Here is a 15,558-nt window from a genome sequence, read left to right on the forward strand (position 1 = left end):
GGGCATCTGTGCCAATTATCTTTCCTTCGCGGAGATGCGTTTTAATCGCCTGCTCTGGCTTCTCCATGGAATTAACAGACGTTGCACTGCATGCCAGGCCGATTCAATTATTCGACCTCGTAAACACTGCGCTCCTGTCCAATGAACGTTCAACTACTTTACAAGATTTGTCATTGTTACCTCGATGTCACGAACACACGCTCCTCTTCGCGTATTTCTGCGATAATTAACTGGAAATCTTTCTACCTGATTGATCGCCCCTTTCCATCTACCAAGCGCGCAACTTTCTCAAAAGTCTGACAGTTACAAAAGTCGATAAACTTATAACGGGGAATAAGACGAATGCGTACGGTGAAAGAGAGATAAAGTTACGAAAATCAGAATTTGTTTCTACTTACGGTTATCGTTAGTTATCGATATTGTGTTCTTTTAATTTGTACACAATATTAAATAATAATAATACAAATAATAATAATAGTACGTAATAATAATATACATAAATAATTTGAAGAAGCAAATTAGGAAGGATACTCTTTAGTGGCATACAATTCTTCTAATTGTAAGCGAATATAATAAGAACTGCAGTATGCTACTGCGAACTACTTAATGTCAGTTGTTATAGCATCGAGAAATTAATGATCGCTGATATTCTAATATTATCGATCCGTACACTTTCATCTATATGAAATGTTCATTACTTAAAGTACCTGGAAATAAGATATAGATAGCAGAAGATGGGCATCGTGTTAATTAGTTGCTAAACTTATAAAACTGCTGCGATATATTTCTAATTATAGATACGTCTTATCGAAATTAAGTTCTATTGTTAATGACTGTGATAAATTAGAAACAAATTAGTTCGATTAGTTCTTCTAATAGATTATGTAGTATACTGTAGCGTATAAGTTAATCTAATAACAGATAAAGAAATTGATGTTTTAATGCGATTGTGATGCATCGTTTCTAAGTAAGTGAAGCGTCAGATTGAATTTTAAGCTTCAATTTTATGCTTTTAAGAAGCCTTAAAAATATTTTGTATATATTCAAGAGAAGAAGTCTTCCTTCTAGAAAAAAATTTTCCTTTAAAACAATTAATCGTTTCCCTGTAATTTTCTATTTTATAGAAAGTACGTATTACTAATATTCGTTAAAAATAACAAGCTCTTCGCTCGAAACTTACATGCGTACGAAATGTACGTATTTCGTAGAATATACGAAATATATGTACGTAATAAGCATAAAATATTCGTATTGGAATAATAGCAGTGTAAAAGAGTCTAACAGAGTACAGTTTTTCAAATGTCTCGTCTTTATTATTTAGGATATGATATCGTTTAATTTTGATAACGAATTAACAAGGAAAAGAGATTTTATAAAGTAAAATTCTTATCAGTCAGAATTTTGTATCCCGAAATTTGTTCCGCCAAGGGGCTCAGTGGTCTAGGGGTATGATTCACGCTTTGGGTGCGAGAGGTCCCGGGTTCGAATCCCGGCTGAGCCCGTGTACTTTTTCGCAACATTTTTGCAAAAACATATCTTTTGCATACAACATTCTCTATAAATATAAGAATCGTCCTCATGATCTTTTGAGAAGTAAAGTTGGAAGAAACGATCAAAATTATGTTGAAATGATGTCTTTCTTCTTTTATTTGTACGTTTATATTTACGTATAAACGTTTTTCTTGTAATTGGATCGTTTTGACGTAAGTAGGTATCACGCGTAAAGAGTAATTTGGAAAATAGTAGAATTTTTTAGTACGAGCGTCGCGTTGTGGTGAAAGTATAGCAAAGAACAAACAGAGCGGCTCAGTGGTCTAGGGGTATGATTCTCGCTTTGGGTGCGAGAGGTCCCGGGTTCAAATCCCGGCTGAGCCCACTTTTTTTTCCGCGAATTTTTTTTTTTTTTGTTATAGATCGCTTTTTTAATAGCTTTGTAATATTTCTATTTTTTTTTCAGAGTTCCGTATATTTTCTCAAAACATCGAAATAAATTCGTAACATGTGTGTTTTTTAACGATCAATAACAATAATCACGCAGCTCCTCTTACATGTTTCGTGTTTTCCGAGAAATTTTAATTCGCCAAATAAATGTATATTTTACAATTCCGATATAAATATCTACGGTATTAAATTTGCATTTAATTTTTACTTCATTTTCCTACAGATACTTTCCAATTTTCAGAATATTTCCAAGACATATGACTTTGAGTGTTTTGATCTGACCATATGTAACACCAATAGAATAATATAATAATATTATAGAATAACATAGTAATAAAAATAACAAAATAATAATAGAATACAATTTGTACGCTAATACGATTCCATGGCGATAATTGAACATAAAACACACCCAATTGCCTAAGAATCATTAATTAATCCCCACCGAGTATGTTTTCCTTCAGACGAAACAAATAAATGTAAAAATGTCAGAGAACCTGTTAAATTTCAAATGATCGTCGAACGTGGTGTTTCTTTTATCCGGCAACGCTCGGATCGTCGTCGGAGACAAAGCGCGTCGTTCCCATTGTCACTCGTTAACATTATTATCAACTCATTGAGAATCAGTATCGTCCTGTTGTGCGGGTGCAATTGACTAAAAGCATTGTTGTTTATCTATTATTTCAGGCCCAGCACCATGGCGGCAGAGGAGGGTGCGCTGAGTGGCGGACTTGGGGCGAAATTAAAATGTCCAACCCCTATATCACGCTTGAGGGTGGAGAAGATCGAGGGTGGTCTCATGGTAGCTGGGGTTGTAATAGCTGCGAACTGCCAGATTGCTCTTCCGGCATTCGGCTTTCTCTTCATGCTCGTCGGCGCTGTGCTCACTGGTTTGTATCTTCCTCATTGTTTCCACCCACTCAACTACCTACAGAATATCGATATTCTATATTTGCCAGCATTGTACTCTGCTTCCAATTGTCTGCTAATATCGGGACAAAGTGACGAACGACAGATCCTTGACCGTTGTTAACGATTTCGTGAAAATGTCCTCGTACCAAACGAAGCAGCTGCACGCCACATGCCACAACTACTCGTTCGTATCGAGCATCGATTAGAATTGTTTCGCTTGCCGAACAGCAAGAAACGGTTGAACGCTTTTAACCTAATAGATGTTTGCTCTTGTAGTTAAAGAAACAGCGTGAAATTCTGTCCTACAATTCCGTCGAATATACGGCGCCTCGCCAAGGTATTTTACGAATATATCGGATGCGTTGTATGAAACTTTTTACAAATTTCGTGATTACTGTAACGAGACGCGATTATCTTGATTATAATAGGAACATTTAAAAACGAACAGAAAATGCATACTGAAGTTACAAGACATTTATCGTCAATATATATAGACTTATTGATTTTGCTTATTGGTATACAATTTGAATAGTATTCAAGTTATTTTATACAGTTCTTAAACATTTATTTATTAGCAACAATTAGCGCCAGATGGTCTCTCTACATATGGTGGCTTATTAATACAACGAATAATGGGCTGTTGAAACACTTTGGTGATCTTTGCGAAGTGTATGCTTCCAATAAATATCTCGCAATTTTCATATACATTTTCAGATTCATTCAGATTTTACTAACGTAATCTCGATAGTCGTATCTCGTTACAGTGCTAATGAAATTTCAAAATTCTACAATATGTATAATATGTTGTACAAATTGTATAATACGAACCTAAAATGTTTCTAGGAACGTTCGAATAGTTTCGTGAGCCACCGCTTACGACGTTAAAACATATTTTGAATTGATGATTTACCCGGCATCTATAGTTTAATGAATATCTTCGCGGAAGCAACGAGTTACATCAATCGATGCATCAAAAAGTACATCGTTGGGTATATACAATAACAACGAGATTGTTTCTTAGTAACAGAATATTCTTTCGATAACAAGCAGGAAAATAAGGATGCATAACAACGAAACATTTTCTTTTCAAGAGGATATTAAACTGTTGTCGTGTTATCGATCGCGAAAACGTCGAGAACCTTAGACAAAGACTTTTCTTAAACTTATTCTGATAAGAGGAAACAGCGAAGTCTAGCGAACATTCACGAGCAAATGACCGTGTTGCAACGTCTTCTTCTTCGCCGTGACTTCTCCAGTTCGTAGTATAATATTCACGTTGTTAGTTTTTTCATAAAGCTCGAAAGCCAAGCGTTTCAACGTCTCTTTGTTTTCTTCGCGTTGCTCTTACATTTCGTGCTTTCCGTGTTCTTTCAATTGAAATTTTAACATTTGTTAAATTCTCGTCACGCAATCGTCTCTTTTGTTTGATTGCTTTTATGCTCTCATCTAATTTTACTGGAATCAACGAGCGCTTATTAAACTTTACGGAAGGTAAAAATATCAATGTTCAATAGGAACAAATAAAATTTCCTGCTCTGAATACATTATTTTAAATGCATATCGATATTCGATTTTCTTTGACTGCTTGATTATTTTCTCGTCTATTATGTATTCGTATCGTTTGAAACATCATTTTGCTCTTATCTTCCAGAAAAAATATTTCACTTTAATGTCCAAATTCATTCGTTTCGAACTTCTGTCCACAAGTTTGCTTGTTTGCTTACGTGAAAGTGTATCGAGTACGTAAGAAGTCGTCGTGTTAGTGTTCTATTTCTCGTAATTATTGCTTATGACTAATTTTTATTCATTTGCGGGAAATTTGAAGAAGCAAAATTGTGCAAAATCTACGTGATATAAAAAAGCGTATCAAATATGCAAAATACGGTGGTTTGCGTAACATTTCGTAGGTAGAACAATTTTCCACAGAGACTCTATTTTTCAAAGTATTTCAGAAACCCGAGTTTGCATAAAAATCTGTTGTTTACTGACGACATTAATATTCAGTGCAGTAAGCAGTCGATATAATGAAGAGTAAACAAATGCAGAAGCGTAATAAACTTGCGTAAGCGATGGATCGGTATCTTGAACTCGTAATTCAATGCAAAATAATTGTTGCACCGTGGCGAAGAGTGGCTCGGTACTTTCCATTTTGGAGAAAGTGCACAGGATGCACATGATTCTCGAATTATACGAGAAAGTTGACGAATACATCGATATACGTATATCACTGTTAGTATAAGCAGTAGATTCATACAATGCGAAAATACGAATATTATGCGCGTACAATAAAAATATTTTTTCCATGCATCAATCTCAGCATCGGCAAGAGGAATATATTTTTTAGCCGACTGTTCACAATTACGTCAATCGCTATAGTAGATTATTAACGACTCAGTGGAAATTATAGATTGAAATAATTAGTTATAATCAGTCGAAGTAATAATTACAGCGTCATAATTTTTCGACAAGATTAGTCTGTTGAAAATGTTAACAATCGTAATGTTTAATTAAAGCGTTTTAGCCTGAAATCTTTTACGCTGGTGGAACTACCATTAAATTATGATCTAACAGCAGCAAATTTGTTGCGGTCTAAGATGAGATATGATGCACAGTAGTTTTCGTGTTACATAATACTACATATTATAGAGCGCGTCTTCAGAGAACTATGGTTAGATTAACATTGTGTCTATCATGATTCTCGACATTCTGTTTTAAAAAATGATCAAAGATTAACTTCTTTCGAGAGAAGCACAAGCTATGGGTTAGGAGCCAGGATGTTCAAGCAAACACGTAGGAGCTGCAACTTTATATTTCATTCTCTCAAAAATGCTGCATTTCCAATTTCTCTGAAATTTACTGAATCTCTGAAATCAGAAGTATAAAGCATTTTTTTTATATATTTAATTTAAGGTATAACGTTGGATTACTGCGAGTAGTATATGTGTGTATATGGCTGCAAAAATTGAATTACATTTATTGTAAATGTCGCTTCATGGATTGTGGTGTGGGTGGCAGAGACATGACAAGCATTTTATTTAAATGTGGGTGGACAGCGATATTCTGCCTTTTTTTCGTTTGGTTAGTTACAGTCACTTTTTAAAGAGTAACTCATAGAGGGATAGGCTTGCTTTCTTCAATAAGAAATAAATAAAATAAAATAATAATTGTTAAAAGAATTATTATATCTAATAATTTTTCGTTATATTATATCTATTTGATTTAGTTATATTATGTTTAACGTCTTCGAAGGTTTCGTTCTTCTTAAATTTTAAAATCGTGGAAAGAGTTCAGGCTTTTACGAATATTTGTTCTTACATTTCATACAAATGTACCATGTACATGTGTGCAGGTATGTGAAAGTTAACTACGCAAATTTTTTCCCCAGCCTTTGGTTTACTTTGTAACTTGCTTGCTGAACTTCGTTTCTTTTTGTTTGAACGTTCGCAATAGTAGCGAAGTTTGTTTTCAGAAGGGAAAGAGAATGTAACATTTTCAGATAAAAGTGACATTTGTTTTTCTTGCTTTAACACACTGCACCCACTTCAAAAGAGTGTAATAAAGTTTTATCGTTACTGTGTATATTTTCGTACGTGTTATATTGGACGTAAATAGTCATTCATGCAAACTTTTCTTGTGGTTCGAGTTCGGAAAGCACAACTCGCAACGCGTACGACTGTGAAACAGATTGCAGCTCAAGTCGTATCTGATTTTTACGCGGAAATGAACTTTTCCTGGAATCTTGAAACAAGAAAACCATCTCAGGAAATTGCACCAACTTCCGCCAGCATTTTTTATGCTGTACATCTCATAAATAGTTAAGCTGTTAGTTCTTAGCGTTTATTCATAAATGGCAGATTTGTGAGAAAAATAGAAAAGATAAAGATACGATGTTCTGATTAGATGTTTTAAGTTGTAAATAATATTTAAGCGTTTTTAAATTGATCGCTGTAATTCCTTCAACATAATAATTATAAAGAGATATATATATATATAAATGTTACATAATATTAGGTCATCCCATAAGTTCGTGCCGACTTTTGTGTATACATTTCATGTGTCGATTTATAAACATACGGCGATAAGGGACCAATGCACTTGAAAGATGGGAAGAAGTTGTACAACGAGAGGGGGATTACATTTTTTCATGAAACTGAAAGATATGTAAACAATCTTAACATATATAACCGCTCGAAAAACGGAACGAACTTATGGGATGACCAGATATAAATAAATAATATATTAGAATGTATTATAATGTATAATAAACTACGACAGGATAGTATTCAGTATCACTAGAATATAGAAACGAAAAGATTCCCTCAAGTTTTTAGCGAATTCAGAGTTCAAAATTATAGAATTTTTCAAACAGCAAAAGTAATCATATCTTATAATAATGTTATTGACGTTGCAAAGTGCTCATGTAGTTTTTCTATTATTTTGTAATTTATATACTTTGTGTTTTAATAATCCCATTATAATACATTGTAAGTCATTGAACTTACCTTGCTAATCGTTTTCATATAACGCAAAGAAAATTATACGTAGCTGACAGTTAAAAAAAAAAAAAAACATGTTTTTTCCATTACGGAAAAAGGCACACGGAACATTAGAAAAATTGCTCGGTCTGCCGTGAAGCTTCTATCTTGTTTATAAATTTATTACTCGTGGGAAAGTGGTGGGAATAAAAGTAGCTGACGAACCCTGTATATCGAAGCAGATAATGGCGCGATTTTCCTCCTCGATGAAGATAACGACGCCAGAAAATTCTTTGCGAGATACCGGGGCGTGGAAAATTTAATTTTCGATATACCCCAGCCTGACGAGACCCTCGTAAATCAGTTGCCAGGCAGTCTAATGTATGCAGTGAAAATTCAGAACGAGTAATTCCAACGTCTAGCAACTTTCGAACGAATGTCGGTTTCTAATACAATTCGGATTATAATTCCATACGTGCGTGCAAGCTTGATTACATGCTCTCTCGCGTAAACTGAGATTTATTATTCAACGTCTTTTTCATTTGATGTTCTGCAGCTTTCTATCGTAGACAGAGAAGCGCGTATTGCACGAAATAAATGCTTCTTTCATGAAAACAGATGGAGAGGAAAGCAATCGCGTATTGATAACAGGAATATTTTTCTTTTTACGTGGAAACGTTTATTTTGAAGTATGTCAGATTACGTCTCTCTTTAATCTCGTGTAATGCAGCATAAAATTAATGAAAAGAATAAGATATATCTGCGGCCTAGAGATTTTCTAGAAGATTTAAAAGGACAGATAAGATCAGATACAGCTGTAAGCAGAAAATATTTCGCAATTCAAATCTCTTTAAACGATGATATTTACTTGAAGTATTTCGCAAACTAATTATTTCTCGATCGCTTTACCTCGATCATTGCTTACGTAAAACAATACGTGGAAAATATTGCAATTCTCAAATGCATACGCGTTGTGCATTGTGCCGCACCCGCAAAAAATTTGTGATCTTGCAGATATGGTATTCTTTAAAATTATTCATCTTTCTCTTCCAACGTGTTTCTTGATTATATTAAGGAAGAGGATATGATACGTTTACGCTTACATGGGCTACTGTGCATAATGCCAATAAGGATGATTTAAAAGAGCAGATAAGCAAGAAAACATTCTTTTTGTTTTGTTGAATTATGTATTTTTACTTTTACATCCGCTTCTACTTTCTTCTTATTATTATTATTATTCCTTCCTCGATGGGAAATATGATTTTTGAAAGCTTTTTATATTGTCTTAATTTCTATAGGATTCTTTCGATAAAAATTCTTAATGGTATTATTAAGAAAGAATTTTTGGAATAAGCGATCAATTGAATTAGTATTCATGAAATTTCACTTTCTACTCGTCTTACTGATCTATCTTGGATGCATAAGTGTTTCATGAATAATCGCATCCCATTCAGTTCGATTATTATATTGATATCGGTAACGTATGCTTCAATATTTGGTAATTATGGCTAATTAGATTTCATAGGTAATTTTAATAAAAGAAGATACAACTTAAAAATATGTTTCGTTGCACATTAGCAAATTGAAAACGTGTTTTTCTTATCTTTTGTTGAACTGTAATAAATTATATATTATAAAAAACACAAAAAAATATATAAAATATAATATATAAAAATATATATATATATATATCTAATAATGTAAATTCCTAGGGAAAATCGAGTTTATTTTGGGAATAATTAAATTAAATGCAATAACAGTTAATAACAAATCTACTACAAATTTTACCTGGAAAATCGAGAATCGATTTTTTTAAATCCTAAATTACCATTCTTCTCCATTCAGCCATACCATTCTATTCAGTAAATGACTGCCGGTAAAACAAAAGAAAAGTAGAAAATGTCGATTGGCGCGTGGTTTGGATTCTGTAGAATTTACATATATATTTTTTTAATGTTCTTCAGTTCCATTGTTACTATTCAAAAGTTAACGTTTTATTCGTTTATTATATACATTTCTTAAAGATAAGCCTAATATCTTCAGTTAATTAATTAGCTGTTCGCAATATTTGATCATTATCATGCTACATGATCGGTACATTAATCCGATGAAACTAGTTCGTAAACTCCAGATTAAGCTAAACTTGAGGCTAAGTAATAGCTGTGGGACACACATAACGCGGATAGCAGTCTTCCTCGAAGCCATATTGTCATTACATCATGAAACGAACGTAAGGAAGTATAATTCAACTCTTTCTCGACGTGTCGTGTCAAGTTTGCTCGTTACGTAAACTGTGTATGTTAATGTACAATGTAGCGTGTACACGTTTCATTCAATCCTCATGCCTTTTTAACGAGCGCAAGGTAAAAAGTGGATGGTTTCAGTTGTAAATATATTTTCTCCACTTTGTCAACAAATAGAAAAGACGAACGCAACTTTGCTTTTTGTGAGGCATCTGTCGATTGTCGGTGATGCAAGGTGAAGCATCTCGTGTAATATCGATGTTTACCTTAGAACATTTCCATGCTGCAACTCATAAAATTAAGCAGAAGCTCTACAACAAATTCTGTTTCTCAAACAGAATTCAATCTGATGACTTACAAGTGCAATGATGTAACTCATGCAGGAAAATGTGATTATGAAAGAACAGGGTGTTAAAGTACAATGTATATTTGCTTCTGTTCGTTACGTTTCGTATATTACGCGATTCGTCTGCATATGAAAATCTTTTTAGCAATGCAGTAACGTGAAAGGGATAAAAAGTGAATTTTCTATTATTTTCTCTATAGCACATACTGAAACTAATGCGCTGACAGAATTTATGAAATTGCGAATGCATTGTTTTCTCTGTTGAAGAACAATGTGACTATTAAGGTACGAACTTCCCTCCGTGTGTTATACTTTATATATTACGTGTGTATTTCATCTACTTCATATTAAAGTCTTTCCTTTAGCCATCGAGTAGCATGAAAGCTATAAAATCTTCAAAAATGTGCCATAATTTGCTAAAACTTGCCATATTTTCTCAGAAATATTCCTATTTATTAAACCGACCGTTTTATAAAAATTGATTTAATTAGAATAGAATAGAATAGAATTATTTATGCTACAAGATACAATAGAACAATAGCCTTGCAGCCTGTACGTAAGCAACTAAAGGAATAGACATAAACTTACTCGTAACCAAAGACACATACATAATAAATAAATCTTAACAATAATATCTAGCTATGTACAGTGTTGTGAATAATCACAGACTCAAACACGCTTTTCGTGTTATTTTTTCGATATTTTCGAGAAACTACTGATCCTGGCTGGATATGTTCAGTGAAGTTCTTGTAAAAGATAAATTGAACGCTATAGAACTTTCGTAAGGAAAATAGAAGACATAGGGACGATTTTTCAACGAAACGATGCTCCTATACGTACAACCATAACTATGGCAAAATGGTTTCACAATTTCGGGATAGAATTATTACGATGTGCAGCATTGAGTGCTGATCTGAACCCGATCGAGCACCTGTGGACAATTCTAGCGAGAAAATTTCACGATCGGAAGAAGCCAGCTATTAGAAAAAGGTATCGTGGAGCTTGAAAAAAGAATAAAATCCGCGTGGGCGGATATTCGAAAGGAAACTTTAAATAGATTAGTGGATAGTGTGTCTAACGGATTAGTAGAAGTAATCAAAAATAGAGTAAACTCCACTAAATATTGAACGAAAACGTAATAAAATTAACGTTGAGTTTATACTCTTTCGCAGCCAAAGAGAACAATTTTCAGAGATTTCATTTCTTCCAGACCTCGGAAGAAGAGAATTTTTGTTCGTTGTATCTTCAGTTTTGCTTTATGTTATAATACCAAGTTGTATAAACGATTTCCTTAAACTTGGTTTCGGTATTACGAAAAATCTAAAAATACGCTTCAGTTTATAATTATTCACAGTATCGTACATCTGTATTTTAAATTACTCTCTGTTTTCTCAATCCAATTCTCCTCTCCTTGCTCCTTCTCTGCCTCAATTTTTTGATATAATTATTTCATTTAACGATATATAGTTTTCGTTACAATCGAACAAAACAATCTTAATTAAATATAATAATATAATTAATAATTAAGCTTCGCAGCTTCCAAAATTTCTCTCTACATTCAGACAATAAAATAAAAATTTCCATTTCATCGGGAGACGATTACTCCGCAGGTGAAGTTAATTTTAGCAGACGCCTAGACGTCGATATCGAGGGTTAATCAACGTCTCAACAGAGAGACGGCTTTTGCGAAATGGACAAACACGTAGGAACTAGGAAACACGCGTTATATAGCATAATGCAAACGTTTACCATTCCAAGCTCGGCATTCTCCGGTGATCTGACGGAAGCCTCTGTCGCATTCGCGGAATTCGATTAGTTATGTCGAATAAGAAGCCTTGTTTCTAGTCTGAGCTGGTAGTCGATGTTTGAACGGCCAAGTCATTGCGACTGATCGATTCGAAGGAAATTACTGCGTCGATCGAGTTACACGGATGACGAATAAACGGTAGGCTTCTTACGAAAGAACAATCGAAGATTGTTCGTACAATCGACAAACATTAGTCGGCGGAAATTATACAGAGACGAGGAGTCGTTTCTTTTTTAGCTACGAATTCTCGATCCTTATTACGCAATGCTGTTACAAGTCAGAACAAAGCGACGCTGGCTACATGCTACCGGCGTTTTTTCGTTTCAATGCAATCGATATGTCTTGTACGGATACGGTCACGTAATTCCTTTTTAATCCTTCATTCGTTTCCCGATCCACGCGAGCTTAACCTTCTGCCAGAAGCCCTCTTTTCTGCTAAAACCTGATAGTAAATTGACCCCACTATAGTTTGCCTTGTTATCAAAGGATAACATTTTAAACGTTTGGTGCAGATAGACCGTGAACGTTGACGAAAATTCATATTTTTATAAATGCAACAGAAGCAGCGAAATTTGAAAAGAGATTCGTTCGTTGAACAGTATAAGCTGTGATCTCAATATTTTATATATTTTTGATTACCGCGTGCACTCCGTGTATTTTTACATTTTCGAATTCTCTATAAATGTATAAATATCCGTAGTCTTATTTTATTTAATTACAAGTAAAGAGCTGTTGGTAATAAAAAGACGTTATCGATATAGCAATAGCAATTGAAAATTATGAACAGTATAAAAAATATCGAAAAATAGAAAGACACAATGAAGGTTGTGAATATTTAAATAAAACACAGAAATATGTTTCTGTTTTATTTTACGCCGTACAATATCTGGATATTACATTTACAAAGTTATTGTTTCTCGAACGATCAATGTTCCCTTTCTTTTATTTTTGCAATAGCCAATTTAAATGAACTTAATTTATGAATTTTACGTTCTAAATAAGTACAATTTATTTACAACATTTTCTATAATTCTAATTTTTTTCGTCGTACTGGTACTTTAACGCGAGCTTTCACGTTCATCAATGTTAAATGCTGTGAACTATTAAAAATATAAAATTCTATCGGCTTTAATATTTTCTATATCAGATTAAGGATATTTCTCTTTAAAAAGGCTCATCCTATGACAAATTACGTAGCTATAACACGACGATTAATAATAGCAATTGGTATGGCGCGTTTAACGAGTTTTAATTTTCTATTTAAATTCTATTACTTTGTCTTTGTCAATATACATAACTAATGGAAATACTTATTTGCATCGCAAATGATCAGTAGGTTTCAAGAGGATCGATTTGCCTATGCCAACCCGACATCTTATAAATAAAATATGTAGATGATTTATTACGCGCCCGTATAATTCAGAATTAATTAGCCGTTAACAGCAGCGCATAACTGGCTTACTATTTCTTTTTCTGCTCCTTGTTGCTGTTTAAAATTTATTTCATTTTACCAGACCACGCATTTCCATATACGAATACTCCCAATCGAAAACACATCAGGAAACGCATATTGAAATCATAAGTCGAAAAGTCGTCTGTGATATAATTTATGACAAAGGAAGTGACTTTGCATAGTCTACCGAGTTTCGACATAAAATAGTCAGTTGTGCAATGAGCTTGTTCAACTTTGATACATTTCGAAAAATATTACAGGAACTTACGCTTGTATTTCAATCAAATGATACCAAATCAAATCAAAATGATACCAACGGAGAAGCAGGAGAAAAAACGAATATTATGACTATTTGATATAAAAGTATCACTTATTATTCTGTAGATCAGATTACAGACTTTCTTCGAGGCAGAGCAGAAAAATTGGATTTAGGATTATGTATTTAACACTACAACTATCGATAGTTAACACGAAGCTATTTCTACCAAACCAATCAAAATGACTGGTCTTTAAAAAATACGTAATAATAGAATATTCTTATATTTATTGATTTATTACTTTCTTATAGAAGAAATTCCATGTTATGTACTATATTTTTGGTATTATTAATCTTTCTAGGATCATGACCCCTAAACGAGGGTTGACACATTTATAAAATTGTCGAAGCAGTCATTTTGACTAGTGTGTGGCATTTCTAGTGTTAGCATCTAGCGATCTAGCGATTAATCCGAAATTTTCCTGATAACTGATCGTCATATCGAATAATACGCAGTAAAAATTTTAAAAACGTGTGGGAAGTTGAACAAAACGAGGAAACTGGTTAATTAGGGTTCGATAAACAGATTGCAGCACCCTTCAACACTTTGCAAGTACCAGTCATTTTTACTGGTATTGGTGTAAATAGCCTTGATACGAAATTATTTTCAGTTTGAATACATAAAACACAAAATAAAATTCATTATATTATTCTTTTAGTTATCGTTGCGAAAGTCATTATATCATCGTGGAAAAAGATATAATATGAAGTAGGAATTTTAAAATAAAATTATAAAACCAGTCAATTTGACTGGTGTGGTAGTTTTAGTGTTAATTATGATTAAATATTTAATATGATTATCATTGCGATGATTAAACGTAGTTGAATATTTATTTATAGCGAACATATCGGATTCAAAGATGTTAGAATAAGTCCATGTAATTGGTAAATCGTACGTAGCTTAATTGTCAGCTTTTGAGATTGCACGTGAATAGGACAGTCGCCTGCTCCTTTTATATATTATTATAAATATTCTCCTTTTCTTTTTCGTAAAAATTTCCCCAACTCTCTTCAACTCTATTAATCCTGGACAAAAAAACGTACGTAAATTTTTTAATAAAACGACGAAATCTTTGAAGCTATGGAGTAGATAAGCTACCTGATCCATTTACAAAACCAAGTGTACGATGCTGATAAAAGACGCATCTAAAGTTTTTAATAAAACAACGAAATCTCCAAAGTTACTAGTAAACGAGCTGCTTAACTATGTAACGGGTATACTTCCGTGGGGACCCCGTCATCCAAGTATGGATGACGCTCTTCTTGATCAAGTTAATTAAATATAGGATGTTATATAAAGGATATACAACATAAAAATATTAAAAATATAATATACCATACTTTTTATTAATTTATATTCTGGATAAAATATTACATTATGCTATATCGCATGGTATTTGTTAAAACATTCCAAACACACTTGGAGTAATTTTGGGAACTTCGAACAATAGTTGTAGACTTCGTCATCGTCTGTTTACTCAACATTTTGAGGATGAAAAAATCACCGATGTACGTCTCACAAGTATGCTTATCGACTAAATGAAAGATCTGAGATATTTGCCACGAGATCCCTCGGAATAGTCTAGCTGGAAAGCTTATCGCTTTCTCCATTTCAGAAGTAAATAATCTTTTCTTTACAATGAACCGAAGACGATAAACAATAAATTCCCGCTTGTCGCTCTATTTGCGTTCTGCGTACCGGCGGTCTGATTGGACCACGCAGGAAACTTAGTCGAATCACGCTGGGGCGACGAACGTTTTAATGCATTTGCAAAGATTAATTTGACAGAATAATGCACACGTGCATCGATTACCTAGATCTCGCACAGTGATTGCCAACGTTCCATTGAAGAAATATCGAACTCGCTACGCAACCTAGTGATACAAAGAAAAATTGTTAAAGTATCGTGTAGTTAGAGAAAGTTACTTTGTCTCAAGAGCGACGTTTTCGATTAGATTCTTCGATGTTATCCGAAGAAATCGCCGTAATACGGATAATTGAAGAATCATTTTCGACATCCCGCAGCACCACGGACGATCTATCAGCTGAATTACCATTTTAATG

General features: G+C 33.6%; 1 protein-coding gene and 2 non-coding genes across 10 annotated transcripts in view; all 3 read left to right on the forward strand.

Moving 5' to 3' along the window:
• The window catches only part of LOC126929033 (uncharacterized), a 194,311-nt gene that overhangs the window by 68,793 nt on the left and 109,960 nt on the right, over window positions 1–15,558 (forward strand). For all 8 annotated transcript variants that reach the window (XR_007717042.1, XM_050745039.1, XM_050745038.1 and 5 more), the window contains exon 2: window positions 2,629–2,831. Coding sequence is in view for 7 of the 8 variants with exons in the window: in XM_050745039.1 (XP_050600996.1) it covers window positions 2,629–2,831 (203 nt within the window). In the remaining variant the exon portion in view is untranslated. The remainder of the gene's footprint in view (window positions 1–2,628; window positions 2,832–15,558) is intronic.
• On the forward strand, window positions 1,430–1,501 carry Trnap-ugg (transfer RNA proline (anticodon UGG)). The gene has a single exon. It is a non-coding gene; the product is annotated as a tRNA-Pro (tRNA).
• On the forward strand, window positions 1,804–1,875 carry Trnap-ugg (transfer RNA proline (anticodon UGG)). Its single transcript has one exon. It is a non-coding gene; the product is annotated as a tRNA-Pro (tRNA).

Source organism: Bombus affinis, chromosome 2 (genome assembly GCF_024516045.1).
Source record: "Bombus affinis isolate iyBomAffi1 chromosome 2, iyBomAffi1.2, whole genome shotgun sequence".
Taxonomy (NCBI): domain Eukaryota; kingdom Metazoa; phylum Arthropoda; class Insecta; order Hymenoptera; family Apidae; genus Bombus; species Bombus affinis.